Here is a 15,192-nt window from a genome sequence, read left to right on the forward strand (position 1 = left end):
AAATCTTTCCAAATCTCTCTATCTCCTGACTGTTCATCCTCTTTGTGCCAATTGGTTATGTCACGCAACCCTGTGGCAGCTGGGAGAATGCTAGATGCCTACTGGGGTCCGGAGAATACTGACATACTGACTCCCCGGTGATCCTCAGTCCACAAATCACCCTGAGGAAACATTGTCGGGAAACATTAGAGTTCCTCGGATTACTGAGTTGGGCTGAAGTAAGGATTGCTTTCGTGGTGTCTTCTCAACTGAAATACAATTGGTTTTCTTTTTTTGTTTTGTTTTAAGATTTTATTTATTTATTTGACAGAGAGAGAGAGAGATCACAAGTAGGCACAGAGGCAGACAGAAAGAGAGAGGAGGAAGCAGGCTCCCTGCTGAGCAGAGAACCTGATGTGGTTCTCCATCCCAGGACCCTGAGATCATGACCTGAGCTGGAGGCTCCCCGCTGAGCAGAGAACTCGATGTGGGTCTCCATCCCAGGACCCTGAGATCATGACCCGAGCTGGAAGGCAGAGGCTTTAACCCACTGAACCACCCAGGCGCCCCACAATTGGTTTTCTTGCAACAACACTTGTTTGTCTTGTTTGGACAAATAGGTGGAAAAAAGCCACACCACGAGAAAGTTGAACATCACAAGGTTAATTTCATTGTCTTAATCTGGTTCATCAAATATCTATTGAGGGCTTGTTGTAGGCCAAGTACTGTGCTAGGCATGGACAGAATGCTCTGCATCTGGGATTTTCATATGGGAAGGGTAGAGGGGCCACTGTTTGGTTGGAAGTAAGCGGTGGGAGCTTGTCCTGAAGCTGTTTGCACAAGGAACGCAGAGTATTTAGGGAGATGAGACGTTTGCGGTGGTTCTGGGGGGCTTGTGACGTTTGAGGGAGGCTTTGCGACCCCTTCCTGAAGCTACTGGCACTGAAGAAAGGCTGTTCTTTCTCTCAGTCTAGAGAGAAGCAAATCCAGGTAATCTCAATCTAATGCAGAAAGTGCTGGAACAGATGAATGAAAGAGTGCTCTGTAGATCAGAGGCGTAATAGTTAACTAGCATGGGGAGTGGGGAGGGCTTCTTAATTCCAAGGCTACTGGAAATGAGTCCTATTTGCCAGGTTTTCTGAACCCAAAAGTCAAAATATATGATCTAAAAAGTAATCCCTTTCTCATCTGCCTATTTATTTGCATTAGAAGTCTTACACGAGTATAATGACAAAATGGCATTTAGTTATACATGAAATATATTACTTTTATTAAAAAGAGTAAAATTCCAAGAAATCAGAACTGTCCCCCTGAATCTGGGATAGGTGGTGATGTTAGATATAATTCATCAAAGAATTCATTTATGCTTGCATAATAACATGTTTTTAATACAGTGTTTTTAATTCTTTGTCTTTTACTATGTTTTTTCCTTCAATGTGTTATTGAGGTACTAGTGTATGATTATACCATAGGACCATATATCATACTAATAATGCACACTATGATATGCCCTACATGAGACAGATGTCTCTCTTAGATTATTCTAACATCCCATCATGTTCTGGTGAAGGACATCAATTAATTCGGAGATGACATACGAATTTTGCCCCAAGCTCCAACAACTGTTGAAAGCCTTTGAATGTAACGTGAATAGTTTTATTCCATGTCTCTCCCAGAGTGTAATAATCACCACCCCTCACAATCTATCCAGCACTCAGGCTAGAGAAGTTTCTTTACAAAGATTGATTGATTGATTTGACAGAAAGCACAAGCAGGGGGAGCAGCGTACAGAGGGAAAGAGAGAAGCAGGCTCCACAGAGAGCCCGATGCGGGGCTCGATCCCAGGACCCTGGGATCGTGACTTGAGCCGAAGGCAGACACTTAACCGACTGAGCCACCCAGGTGCCCCCAAAGAACTTTCTTTATAGACGAGCACAAGAAGATGCCTCATAATTTGCTTCTGTATAAGCCGGGCTTCTGGTGGCTTCTCCCCGACACTGCATACTCTTGGCATCCTGTTGGCTCTCAGCAGAACTGCTTTGCCGGAATCGCCCTGTGTGGCACTGCCTCCAGCCCTTACCTGAGAATCTTTCCAGGCAGGAGCCCTGTGAGCACACAGTTCTGCTGTACCGGTGTTACTGAGACCATTCTCTGTACATTACATATCCTGCGTCTTCTCCAGGAAGACTCTCAGAAGAAATTGATTTCTGATCTCAGTTATAGGAATAAAGATCCTTTTAATTCATTCAGTAAACACTAACTACAGGCAATGTGAGGGGTGCTGGGGTACACTCATAAACAAAATACAGTGTGGTAGAGAAGACAGACATCAAATAACGAATCATCCCATTCATTGTTACAGCTTTGATAAATACGACCAAGGAAAAATTGTGTGTGGGGGCACTTAAGAGTGCCAATAAGGGGCACTAGGGGGTCAGTGAAGGGTTATTTGAGGAAATGATATTTCTCCTGAGCAACTATTATAGTTTTCTGTGATCCTTCTCACTTTGGCTGCTAGGAAGTTAAAAGTAAAATTTGTGACTCACCTCTAGAAAGCTTATAGGATTTGGGATTTAGTTTAACTTCTGGATTTATTTATTTGCAGAGGAAAAATATTTTCCCAATGTGCACTGTGTGCTGGGACCGGCTAGGTACTGGGTATACACCAGTAAATCAGATAAACTGGTCCTACACCTCACAGAGCTTAGAGATAAGGGCGAGATCTGGACATGGAAATGAGCCGTCAAAACACAACTCATGAGTGCTGTGCTTGAAGTCTAGGCAGCAACAGAGGAATGGAGGACAGGTGCTAGGCCCCGGGAAGGCTGTCCAGGAAAGTTACTTGGGGCAAGTGAAGGCCAAGCTGAAACGTGACATTAGGAAGACAAAGGGAAGGGGGTTTTCCAACAGAGGTCTGCGCAAAGATCCAGATGTGGGAAAGAGAACAAAGGGCATGTTTAGGCAACTGGAAGAGTCTGATGTGGCTAGAATATAGGGGGTGTTGTATGACTGGAGGAGCAAACTCAGGCCAGTTGGTGTATAACCTCATTAAATCCAATTGTGGTTTTGAGTTTATCCTGAAGGCGGTGGAGTGTCATTGAGGAAAAAAAGTTCCTACCCCAATTTTTGCTTTGCCTCATTTTTTCTCTCATATTTTACACACACACACACACACACACACACCTTTCAATCCTCTCATGTCCAAGTGAGGGTATAACCAACTAATTCAGTAAACAGCATTAAAGAAAACTGGCTCAAATGAGGCAAGCCCAGTTTAACGTATTCGTCCTTAAATAATAAATAACCAATAAGAGAGGATACAGACTGTGCACAGAGTATCTCTTGAAAGACAAACAAGAAACTGGTAATACTGGTTGCCTCTGGGAGGAAAACTAGGTGGCTGGGGAATAGATACATTTGGAAAATTTTTACTGTGTGTGTGTGTGTGTGTGTGTGTGTGTGTGTTTCTTTAAGATTTTATTTATTTATTTGACAGAGATAGTTCGAGAAAGCACAGTAGGAGGAGGGGCAGAGGGAGAGGGAGAAGCAGACTTCTCGCTGAGCGGGGAGCCCGACTCCGGACTCGATCCCAGGATCCTGGGATCATGACCTGAGCTGTGGGCAGACGCTTAACCGACTGAGCCACCCAGGCACCCCTGTGTTTTTCCTTTTACCTTCTGAATTTTGTACCATTAACATATTTGTTAAAAACTAAAAAAAATTTTTTAAATTTTAGTATAAGTAGCCCCCATCTGGGCAAAACATACAACTTTAAGTCAGTAGTCATGGGCTACTTTCTGCTCCGCGTCTCGCCCAGAGAAGCTCTTAGCACACCTGGCCAGGGGGACAGCACAGTGATGTGAAAGTGAAGAAAACCACGCAAAGGAGCCTGAGCAGGGAAACAATTAGCAAGATCTGGTGATGGGCAGAAAGCAGGGGGGGTGGGCGGGGTAGAACAGAAAGGATTCAAAGTGAACGTGCACAGGGGCTCTCAGGAAGGAATCCTTACTTCATCATACGGAATATAGTAATAAGCATGGCATTCACATCCCAGGGTGGTAGTGGGAATTAAAGTTATTAAAAGGTGAATGAGAATTATCCCTGATTAGGGATCTGAGACATCGAAACGTGAAGTAATCTCAAAGAGATTGCCATCGGCTGGGGAGGAGACACCCAAGACGGCCTGCAATTCCAGCTCCTGGTGACAAATGTCTTAGGGAAGGCAGGGAGCACACCACAGGAGGGACGAGTAGGAGAGGCGCTGTCCTGGGTCACGTTCCCTAGCAACAGGGACAGAGATGGGGTTCTTGTGTAAGTGAAGAGTTGAGTAATGCTCTCAAGTGAAACCTGAAAGGCGAAGCAGCATAGGGCAGGGAAGGAGCTACACCAGACAAGAGGTGTGTTTAGTTCAGGGTTTGGCAAACTCTGGCCTTCCGATCAAATCCGTATTTCTATTTCTGGGACGCGTGTTTTGTTCAGGTATTACACTTTTTGCGCTACCAAGACAGAATTGAGGAACTGTGACCTTACGGCCCCCAAAGCCTGAAATATTTACTATCGGGCCCTTTTCAGAAAAGTTTGCTTCCCCGCACCCCCCAGGTGTAGGCCTGGGCCTGGTCCCCGGGGTTCCCCAGAGCAGGTCCGGCACTGCCGAATTGTCCCACCTGGAGAGGAGGTGCCTGTTTATTCGTGCCGGGACGTTCAAGCTTAGAAGAACCCCAAACCTGGAGTTCAGGAGACAGGTCTGGGCTGGAAATATCAATTTGGGAGTCGTCAGAATAGAGATGGTACTTAAAGTCTGGATGAGATCATGTAGAGAATGATTATAGATGCTGAAGGGATCTTTTGAGCCCTGGGGCATAGCAATGTTTACAGGTCAGAAACAGGGACGGCTCCAGGAAAGGGCACCTAGAAGGAGAGCCCTGAAAGAGGAGAAAAACAGAGAAAATGGTTTTCTAGAAGCCTGGGAAAGAACACGCTTTAAGGAGGGAGCGGCCATCTGTGACACATGCTGATAGGAAGTGGTCAGTTGAGGAGCAGGACCTGGGGACAGTGTGCCTGGGAGTGTGTGAGCTCAGGGTTGGGGAGAGGAGCAGTCCAAGCATGCAAACACACACACACACACACACACACACTCTCTCTCTCTCTCTCTCTCTCTCACTCACTCATGTTGCACGTATAGCCACACTGGCATCTTTATCTGGGACTTGTGAGACCAGGTTGGGACACAGAGGTCTAAGAACACAGAGCCTTAATTTTCGATAAGCACAGTTTCAGTGGAATTGTGTGAGCAACAGCCTGATCAGAATGAGTTCCAGAAAGAGGGAGGGAATTGGAGACTAGTACAAACAGCACCTTCTAGGAGCTGTATTGAAAAGGACACAGAGAAATGAGGAGTAGCCAGAGAATCACGTGCCGTCAAGAGAGGGCTTTTAAGATGGGACAAACTGCCTCATGCTGGTGGAAATGATCTGGTAGAAAAGGGAGAACTGATGCACGAGGGGAAAATTGCCAGAGTGACATTATCGAGTTGATGAGAAGATATGGTGCTTGAAACAATGAGGGTCGTTTGTCCACAGCCCAGGGGAGAAGACAGAGCCTGTGAGCAGAGATAGAAGCAGGCCCATGGAGCTCAAGGAAGTTCTCCTGATGGCTTCTATTTTCTCAGTGAAAGAGGAAGCAAGACCACTGCTGAGAAAGAGTATGGGGGAGGAGAAGGCAGAGGTTCAGAGAAAGAGAGGAAAGGGTGAAATGATCATCGGAATACTGACTAGCTCATGCTTGTGTCTCCTACAGCATCTCTATTCCTTCAGCAAGTATGTTCTCAGTGTCTACCATGTCCCAGAGCTAAGATAAACACCAAATGCTTCTCGAAAGAATGTGTGGCCATAGCACATCTTCAAACACATCCCAAGCATGTTTTAGATTTGGAGCTGAGTGCCGCTTGGGTAGCTTGGCAGGGTAGGAGCAGTGGTGATCCAGATTTGGAAGAAGCCAGAAGCTCTCATTGGGCCACAGCAGAAACCTCCTAACTGGTTTCTTGGAAACCATGTGTTTGAGTCGTTTTCCTGAAAAACAAACCTGATCATGTCACATCTTCCCTTTAAATCTTTCAATGAAGTCTGCAAGAGCTTGTGACAAATTGCTTCTAGGGAAGAAAACAGGAACACTGGGGTAGAGAGGTGAGATATTTTTCAATGTATCCTGTGTAGTGTTTGAAGGGAAAAAAATTAACTATGTGCACGTATTCACTATTCAAAAGAAAAACAAAATCCCCTCCTCAAAAAAATTTCTATGGCTTTCCACTGTCAGTAGAACGAAATTCCTCATTTTGTCTATAATGCTCTTCATGGTATGGCCGTGCCCACCACTCCACCCTGATCTCATGATTTCTTCTATGCTGGCCTTCCATTCATCTATGCTAGACTCTTCTGGACCTCAGAGCCCTTTCACAGACTTTTCTTTCTGCCTCACTCATTCTTAACTTCCAATCTCTCCCTTCCCTTTCTTCGCCAGTAAATTTCAGTTGTCAGTTTTAAACTACTTTTCCAGGGGAGACTTTCTTGCCAGCATCCCCGATCTACACCAGACTTGGTCAGTTCCCACACTGGGCACTCCAGCCCCCCAAAACTTAAGAGAATCACGATGAAGGGCAATTAGCGATCACTTTGCCCCACGACGTCGTTACACCCAGGATAGGGTCCCCTGGAGCCCAGCATAGCGTGTGACACACGGGCGGGGGGTGCTCAGTAGTGTCAGCTGGACGAAACTCTGTCTCTGGAGTCTTCTCCATCCAAAGCAGCCCCTTTGGATGGAGATGCGGGGGCAAGGAAGTCAGAGGAGGAAGGAATCGGTGCCCAGCCATCCTTCTAGGCTTTCCCATTTAGAGGCCAGGGGTGACACTGCCTCGGTCCCTCGGTCCCGAGGGCGTGGCGGGAGAGATGGGCTGGGACCGCACCACCAGCAGCCGCAAACGCGGTGCCCACAAGGTCCGACGGTTCAGAGACCGAGCGTGATGTCTCTAGCTTCCTGTAGAAGTGGGCTGGAGTCAGACGACAGATTTGCCAGGCTTGAGTCCAAAATTGGCCTCTACTGCAGGAGAGGAAGCCCGGACCACCGACTGCGGACAAAAGCTGCGAGGTAGAAAGACCGCAACAGCCTGGTCTCGAACTGCCCCTTCTCCAACACGTCAGCTACACAAGCGCAGGTCAGCACAGCCGCCCACCCGGACGAGAAAACGCGTCCGCCCTACGCCTGCGCACTCGAGGCCCTGTGTCCCGCGCACTCATACCCCGCCCCTGGGAGGGCCCGCGCGCCCGCCCCGCCCCCCGCCTCTGCGTGCGCACCGCCTGGAGCCCGCCTCCGTGAAAGACTGCCGGGCGCATGCGGCCGGGCTGGTTCACTGGCGGCTCCGGGCTCAGCGAGCGCGTCGCTCCCCTAGCTCCCTGGCGGACGGCAGGCCTGAAAGCCGGCCTCAGGTAGGCTGACTCCAGGGATCCCGGGGGAGCTGTTCTCCCGTGCAGGAATCGGCAGCGCCAGCTGAGCCCGGCGCGGGACAGCCACACCGCCGGCTGACAGACAGCGTTCCCACCAATCAGGGTGAGGTGGCTCGCAGGCCTGACCAATGGGCTGAGTGCCTAACGGGAGTGAGGCGGGCGGGCGGCCAGGCCGGCGAGGAGCCGGCTCCCGCGCGCGGGGCCGCGTGGCCGGGCGCCGCTGGGAAGCCGGGCCGCAAGGGGCGTGGGGCGGCGGGAAAGGCCGCGGGGCCGGGGCCGGCAATGCCCATTTCAGCGCGGCCTGGATCGGCTGGCCGGGGGGCCCGGGATGACGCGTGGGACCGGGAGGGCCGTAGAGGCGCGGGAGCCCCTCTGCTCAGCCCTCCCGGAGCAGCCCCGACTGCCGCCGCTCCGTGGGGACGGCCCCGGCCGTCATCCCTCTGGGCTCGGCGCACGGCCTCGGCCTGGCTGGGAGGCGGCTCAAGGTCCGAGACGCGGCGCCGCGTGGGGGATGGATTCGGCGGCCTGGCCACGGCCCCTCTGGCGAGCCCCGACTCCCGTGGGCAGAAGGGGCCTTGCAGCTCGCCCGCCCGCCCGCCGGGCCCCGGGTGCAGCCCCTCCGGCTCCACAGCCGGCCGGCTCCCCTCCCGGCCGCCCTCAGTGAGCATGCTGCGTTTTATAGAAGTTCATTACGTTTGCGTGGCACACTTAGGTCCACACTCATTATAATGTCCAATCCTCAGCAGTCCTGGTGACAGGCGATGCGGGAGATTCTCATCCCATTTTACAGATGCGAGGACCCGGGCTTTGGGCAGCTTGAGTGACCTGACAGGTCTCACTACGCCAAGTTGTAGGGCTGGAGGTGGATCTCAAAACATTTTTAACAACAAAAAAAGCTTTTTTTTTTTTTCCTTTCCATCTTTGTTGAATTCCTCTGATGCATTTTTTTTTTAAGATTTTTTATTTTTAAGTAATCTGTACACCTAGCATGGGGCTTCAACTCAACAACCCCCAGATCAAGAGTCACATGCTACACCGACTGAGCCAGCTGGGCACCTTTTTTGTTTTTTTAAGAATTCTTTGTTGTTGTTGTTGTTTAAAATTTTTTAAAAAACATTTTTATTTATTTGAGAGAGAGAGAATGAGAGCATGAGAAGGGAGAGATCAGAGGGAGAAGCAGATTTCCTGCTGAGCAGGGAGCCGGTTGTGGGACTTGATCCCAGGACTCCAGGATCATGACCTGAGCCGAAGGCAGGTGCTTAACCAACTGAGCCACCCACGTGCCCCTGTTGTTGTTGTTTTTTAAAGATTTTATTTTTAAGTAATCTTTACACCCAAGTTGGGGCTCGAACTCACAACCGGGACATCAAGAGTTGCTTGCTATACCTACTTAGCCATCCAGGGGCCTCTGATGTGTCTTAATTTGTTACTTCTGTGCTTGAAAACCTTCTGATGTGTCCGTGGCCTTCAGAATAAGTTCAAATAGGACACTCAAGTTTCCCCATGATGTGGTCCCTTGCTTACATTTCCAACTCACTTCCCACTGTCTTCACCATCTCTCTCTCTTTTTCTTTTTAAAGATTTATTTATTTGATAGGGAGAGAGAGATCACAAGTAGGCAGGCAGAGAGAGGGGGAAGCAGGCTCCCTGCTGAGCAGAGAGCCCAATATGGGCCTCAATTTCAGGACCCTGAGATCATGACCCGAGCTGAAGGCAGAGGCTTAACCCACTGAACCACCCAGGTGCCCCTCCCTATCTCTTTTCTTGGCCCTACCTCTGTTTTCTGTGGCTGGCCTTCACCTTCCTGTTCCTTCTGTTCCCTTCCCCATGCTTTAGGTCTTTCAGTGTGTTCTTGAAGACCCACTGCAAGTCTCAGGTCAACAAACCAGGAGCAGTCTGGGTCCTCTCCCTGCCTTCATTCCTCACACCTTTTGCTGGGCCATGATCTATACCCTGGTCTTGTCATTGATAGCTTTCTGCTCTCTTTTCTCCAAGTACGCCTTTCATATGTTGTCCCTGTTTCCCACCATCACTGGATTACTCATTTATTTGTAAATGTTTTGTCTCTAACTGGACTGCCAGCAGCTTGAGTTATGAGCCCAGATCTGATTACGTTTTGTGGTCCCCTCTCTTCCTGTAAAGCAGCCTGAGGTGATCTCTGATAATGGTTTGCTATTCACTCGACCCAGAAAGCCCTACAAAATCATGCAAATCAGGAGGTTCAAATCTTCACGTTTACTGTAAGAACACATGTGAAACTGCTCAGGTCATCAAGGGTGTGCCTGTGCAAAAAGCCACCAGGTAGCTGAAGGATGTCACTTTGTGGAAACCATATTTGCCATTCTGTCACTACAATGGTGGGATTGGTAGGTGTGCCCAGGCCCAACAGTGGGGCTGCACACAGGGTCGGTGGCCTAAGAAGAGTGATGAATTTTTATTGCACATGCTTAAAAATGCAGAGAGTAATGCTGAACGTAGGGTTTAGAGTGACAGAGTAGTGTCCTCCCTCAGTGTCATCATTGAGCACATCCAGGTGAACAAAGTCCCCAGGATGTGGTGTCTTATGGGCTTATGGTTGGATTAACCCACACCTGAGCTCTCCCTGCCATACTGAGATGGTCCTTACTGAGAAAGAGCAGATTGTCCCTGAACCAGAAAAGGAGGTTGCATGGAAGAAAAAGATATCCCAGAAGAAACTGAAGAAACAAAAACTTATGGCCTGGTAGTAAATTCTGCATAAAATAAATGCAAATACAGGTTAAAAAAAAAAAAGTGTTTGGTCGTCGCCCATCAGTGTGAGTGAGTGAATCGTTTTAGCCTCTCCCATCTGGTCTTTGGGCACCGTGGAATCTTTATTGCTGGGCACTGTGGGAGACTCCAGGAATCTTCCCTCAAGAGAGCTGTTACCCTCTTAGAGTAATACTGGGGCAAATCAAATGCAAATGGATGAGATGAGTCTTCTGGAAAACTAACCTGCTCCATAACCCACTCGGGGAGGCTGAGGACTTTCTAGGATCATCTAAAATTGAGGCTGAGACCGGGTGTAGTGTCAGGGATATACCTGATTAGAGCCCATCTAAAATGTAGCCATGTCTGATATTCATGTGTCCCTAAGGAGCCATTTGACTGTGAGGTGACAGGAGTAGTGTCGCCCCCCCCAATTTAGGGACTTGGGGTCCAACAAGTTTGGGAAAACTGCATACTGTATTCCCATTTGGGGAGATCACAGTGTGCATTAGCTTATTAAAGGCTACTGGAGGTCTGGCATTAAACCAACTCACTGTTTAACAGCATTTCTCTGATTTATATGTCTGTAAAAAGGTTTTATGGGAACCCCATACACGTTTTGCAGAAACCAGGGAGCGTGCTCTTGGAAATGCTGTAACAGGATGGAAAGAGCAAGTCATGGTCTGGTGTCTTACTTGCTGTCCAAGGGGGACGTACTTTTGAGCATTCTTCCTTTGCCAAGTGTATTCATTCCTGCCTTGGGGAGGAGTAGGGCAGGGGAATGCTTGAAGCAGAACTCCCCAGTTTCCTTGTTCCTTTCTTAGCTTATTTGTATTATAATTTGGCTTCACAGGAAGTGTTCCCGGAGGAGGAACATGTCCTGACCATGCCAAAGGAGATTGTGTTTTTCATTTTGGTACTGTTTGGATTTACCAACCAGCTGATAATTCTAGACCTCTGAAGCTAGGGGCTGGTGATCAGTCCTCCCTGGCAAACCTGTTGCTGTCCCCTCCGCTGGTCCTGTGTCCATCCACTCCTTTATCTCTCACCACATCTGCTTCCTGCCTCCCCTGCCACAGCTGTACTACTCTTTGGATTTAATCGAATCTGTCCTCTGAGTGTTCTGCCCCCATTCTGTGCTTCAGGCTGGTTTGGTATCTGATATTCTCCTCCAATATACACAGTTTCTCTTTGGGGCATACCTGGGCGAGATTGCTGACAAGGAGTAAGTTGTTATTAATTACAGGAGACAACGACCTGTAATTAAAGGATTTCTCGGCTTCATTACAACTCCTTTTAAATGTTGAAGTTCTTTTATTCTGTCTTCCATAACTGGGAGAAGCTATGTGTTCTTGGTGATACATTGTACGCTAACCAGAGACATTCTCTCTTTCATGGGCAATCGGAGTGTTCACCCAAGATTGAAATCTTTTTTTTTTTTTTTCCCCCGTGCGGGGAAAATAATGAGGCGCCTGCTTCCGTACCCCAGGGTCCCATGGTTCTGTCAGCCAACATTTGAGGCAGAACGTTCTGTCAACAGAGCTGTTTTTAAATTTTTACGTTTTATTTTTTCCTAGGTTGTCTCTCAAGGTTGTTCGTTGTCAGAGCTTTAAACAAAAGCTGCATTATTTGATTAGCGAGTTGTTTTTCAACTCCTGTTTGACTAAAGCCATTCAGTGATCCCAAGAAGTATTTGTTAGGGTCCCACATAACAGCCTTCTAGAGTCGTGTAGCAGATAGGGAAACAGGCTCCTGGGGGATACAGAGGTAGTAAGGGGCAGAGCTAGCCTTTGAACTCAGATATGTGTGCTTTGAGGAGATCTATCTTATTTGTAATTTTTCCTTCTCCCCCTCCCAGGTCAAAAAGTAAAATGAAGTACATTCTAGTTACTGGTGGTGTTATATCAGGAATCGGGAAAGGAATCATTGCCAGCAGCGTGGGCACAATACTGAAGTCATGTGGTTTACACGTAACTTCAATTAAGATTGATCCATACATTAACATTGATGCAGGAACATTCTCTCCGTATGAACATGGTAAGCACAATGCATTTCTTTGCTTTACTAAAATAGTAATTGTGGCGTACGTGAAAGAACAGGTCAGCCCTCGGAACTTGTGTGTGTGTTATATAACGTGACTTGTATTTCCTGCCTTCTAAAAAGTCCTTAGTGTAGCAGAATTTGCTTTTCTCACCTAGACAGAGAGGGAGCAGAAATCCAGACAGTGATCGTGGTGATGAGAGTCCAGAGGTTTCTGTAATAGAAACCTCTCTCTGAGGTGGGGAAAGAAGACCTTTTCTCCTTTCCCATTTTTGAGCTCATCTCCTATTGTGATGGTAAGAACGAACCATCCTGGGCAAGACTTCTAAGAATAACGTCTCAAGGAATGAATGTGAAACAGAGGAATGGGGGAAACTTTGAGTCTCACAACTTTGTTTGGGACTAAAGGGTAGCCCAGACTTCGGTTTTTCTAACCAACAGGCCCTTAATACCCAGTGTGAGTTCAGAAGGAAATCATGCTTTTATCCCATCTGAAACCTTTTTCTGCTCAAGTTAGGAGGCTTTGTTGAAAATTCTTTTTGGGCAGCAGACACGACACTCCTATAAAGCTCCCCGTGCCCCGAGGCCATGATTTCCTTCCATTGCATGCTCTCTCGTACTTCCTGATCCACACTGAGCTTGTGGAGAGGCTGGAAGTATGTTATTACCTTTTAGAGAATGGTTGGTGATTTATCTTTCTTTTGTGTCATATTTAGTTCTCTAGAAATAAATGTCTCTGCTTTATATCAAGGTAACTCAGACTTCATTCTATGTGAGTGTTTACATTTTGAGACTCCAGTTTGCCCTGACGTAGGTTTTCCACTTCCCCTGACCATGTCTGCTGTTCGTCACAGGTGAGGTTTTTGTGCTGGATGACGGTGGGGAAGTTGACCTTGACCTGGGGAACTACGAGCGCTTCCTTGACATCCGCCTCACCAAGGACAATAATCTGACCACGGGAAAGATCTACCAGTACGTCATTAACAAGGAACGCAAAGGCGATTACTTGGGGAAAACCGTCCAAGGTAGAACTGGATTTGCCTTCAAAGTCTAAAGAATCTTAACCAGTTTGCTTTCTTTGGAGTACAGAAATTTACTTTCTATGTAATTTCAGCCTGAAAGTGTCAAGGTATTGTTACTGACATACGCCCTTGGTCGGAAGTTCAGAGCTGTACAGCTGTTGGCTTAAAAGCTCGCATGAAGGGGCCACCTGGGTGGCTCAGTGGGTTAAAGCCTCTGCCTTCGGCTCAGGTCATGATTCCAGGGTCCTGGAATCGAGCCCCGCGTTGGGCTCTCTGCTCGGCAGGGAGCCTGCTTCCTCCTCTCTCTCTGCCTGCCTCTCTGCCTACTTGTAATCTCTGTCTGTCAAATAAATAAATAAAATCTTTAAAAAAAAAAAAAAAGCTCTCATGGAGAAGCCCCTGTGACCCCATGAAAGGCACTGAAGCTCCCTGGGCCCCTTGCAGGGTGTGAGTCCAGAGGGCTCTTGTCCTTCTGCAGGGATGAATGTGGATTGATGAAGGCAGCCAGGTCAGGGCAGCGAGCCCCGTGTTGTGTGTCTGTCGTGCATCTGGGGTTAACTTCAGTGGGAGCAGGAAGAGAAGGTCCCCTGTGCCGCCTGCTGGCTGGTCAAGGGCACCCATGGGCCAGGGGAGCTGGAGACGTGGGGCTCCCATCCTCCTGCGCCTTCCCCAGCCAGCTTCAGTTGTGTCTCTTTGCTGCCCTGGAGGTTCCCCACCGCATGCATTTGAGAAACTTGCCACTCTTGGCTTAGGACTTTGCTGAACTGAGAGCCGAGGGTCTTGCCGACAGTCAGCTCTCGTCTGGGGCTGTCCACGCACGGGGTCGTTTAGAGCGTAGCCCTGCCACTTACAGCTTTGTGAACACAGATTACTGAACCTCTTTGGGATCTGGTTCCCTTTTTTGTCAAATGGAGATAACTTCCTGCCTTTCCTGGTTGTCGGGAGGGCGAGAAAGTCTCTCTGAGTTCCTGACACAAAGGAAGGGGATCAGTTAGGAATCAGACTTGATCACAGTCTGTTGGTCTAGGCCTCCAGTGCAGTCATCTGTGTATGCCTTCAGCCGTCCCGTGTTTCTCGAATACTCAGCAGCCATCACACCCTCCCTGGCGCTGGGGCTACGTGATGAGCAAGACCAGCGAGTCTTCTGACCCTATGGAGGCTACCGTGTGGGAGACACGCAAACAAACAGCTGAAGCAAGACGTCTGATGAGCGCTGTGAAGGAAGTAAATAGGAGAGCGTGGGGCAGCCTGTTTGGACAGGTGGTTAGGGGGAGTCTCCAGGAGGCGGTGTTTGTGCTGGGAGGCTGGCGGGGGGCCTGGGAAGGAGGGGGCAAGGCCACACAGAGGCCCGGGCTGTGGGTGGTCCCTCCGGGTCCTCAGGGAGCAGAGGGTGTCGGGCGCGGTGACCAGGGCAATGTGTGGAGTGGGGGGGAGGTAGCTTGCAGCCAGGTGACACAGGGCCTTCTGGGCGGTGGCCCCGGAGTTCGGATTTTACTCAGAGCCGTGGGAAGCCATTGAAGAGTTTAAAACATGGCAGCAGGGGAGCTCTGTTTTGCATTTTTAAAAGGTCCTGTTGGCTGCACAGTGTGGAATAATGAATATCCTTGTGCCTGAGGCACTGCTGGTTAAATTGGGAGCGAGTTGAACAGTAATCCCTGCCCCCCCAGGAGCTCGCCTCCTGAGTCCTACAAGTAGGATTTTAACACGCGGTGCGGTGGCTGGCTTTCTGGAGGACTGGCCTGTGAGGCTCGCTGCTTAGCATTTTCCCAGTGGTGTCGCAGGAGATCCCCACAGCTTGAGGCAGTAGAAGCTGTCGTCTCCACTGAGCGCATAGGGAAATTGAGCTTAAGAATAGTTAAGTAATTCACTCAAGGATCCGTACCTGATGAGTGGTGGAACTCAGGCTTGAATCCAGACGTTCTGGCCCC

General features: G+C 48.8%; 1 protein-coding gene and 1 pseudogene across 2 annotated transcripts in view; both read left to right on the forward strand.

Annotated features, from left to right (window-relative positions):
* Positions 1-7,333: 7,333 nt before the first annotated feature.
* Positions 7,334-15,192, forward strand: part of CTPS1 (CTP synthase 1) — a 30,603-nt gene continuing 22,744 nt past the window's right edge. Inside the window, exons 1-3 of one of the 2 annotated variants that reach the window (XM_032877437.1) lie at positions 7,334-7,578; positions 12,061-12,239; positions 13,097-13,267. In XM_032877437.1, the coding sequence (XP_032733328.1) occupies positions 12,074-12,239; positions 13,097-13,267 (337 nt within the window). In that variant the 5' untranslated portion in view covers positions 7,334-7,578; positions 12,061-12,073. The remainder of the gene's footprint in view (positions 7,579-12,060; positions 12,240-13,096; positions 13,268-15,192) is intronic. The other variant, XM_032877438.1, reaches the window with a different exon arrangement.
* LOC116879301 lies at positions 9,451-10,214 on the forward strand (annotated as a pseudogene).

The sequence above is a fragment of the Lontra canadensis genome, unplaced genomic scaffold (assembly GCF_010015895.1).
Source record: "Lontra canadensis isolate GAN:19392208 unplaced genomic scaffold, GSC_riverotter_1.0 scaffold60, whole genome shotgun sequence".
NCBI lineage: Eukaryota > Metazoa > Chordata > Mammalia > Carnivora > Mustelidae > Lontra > Lontra canadensis.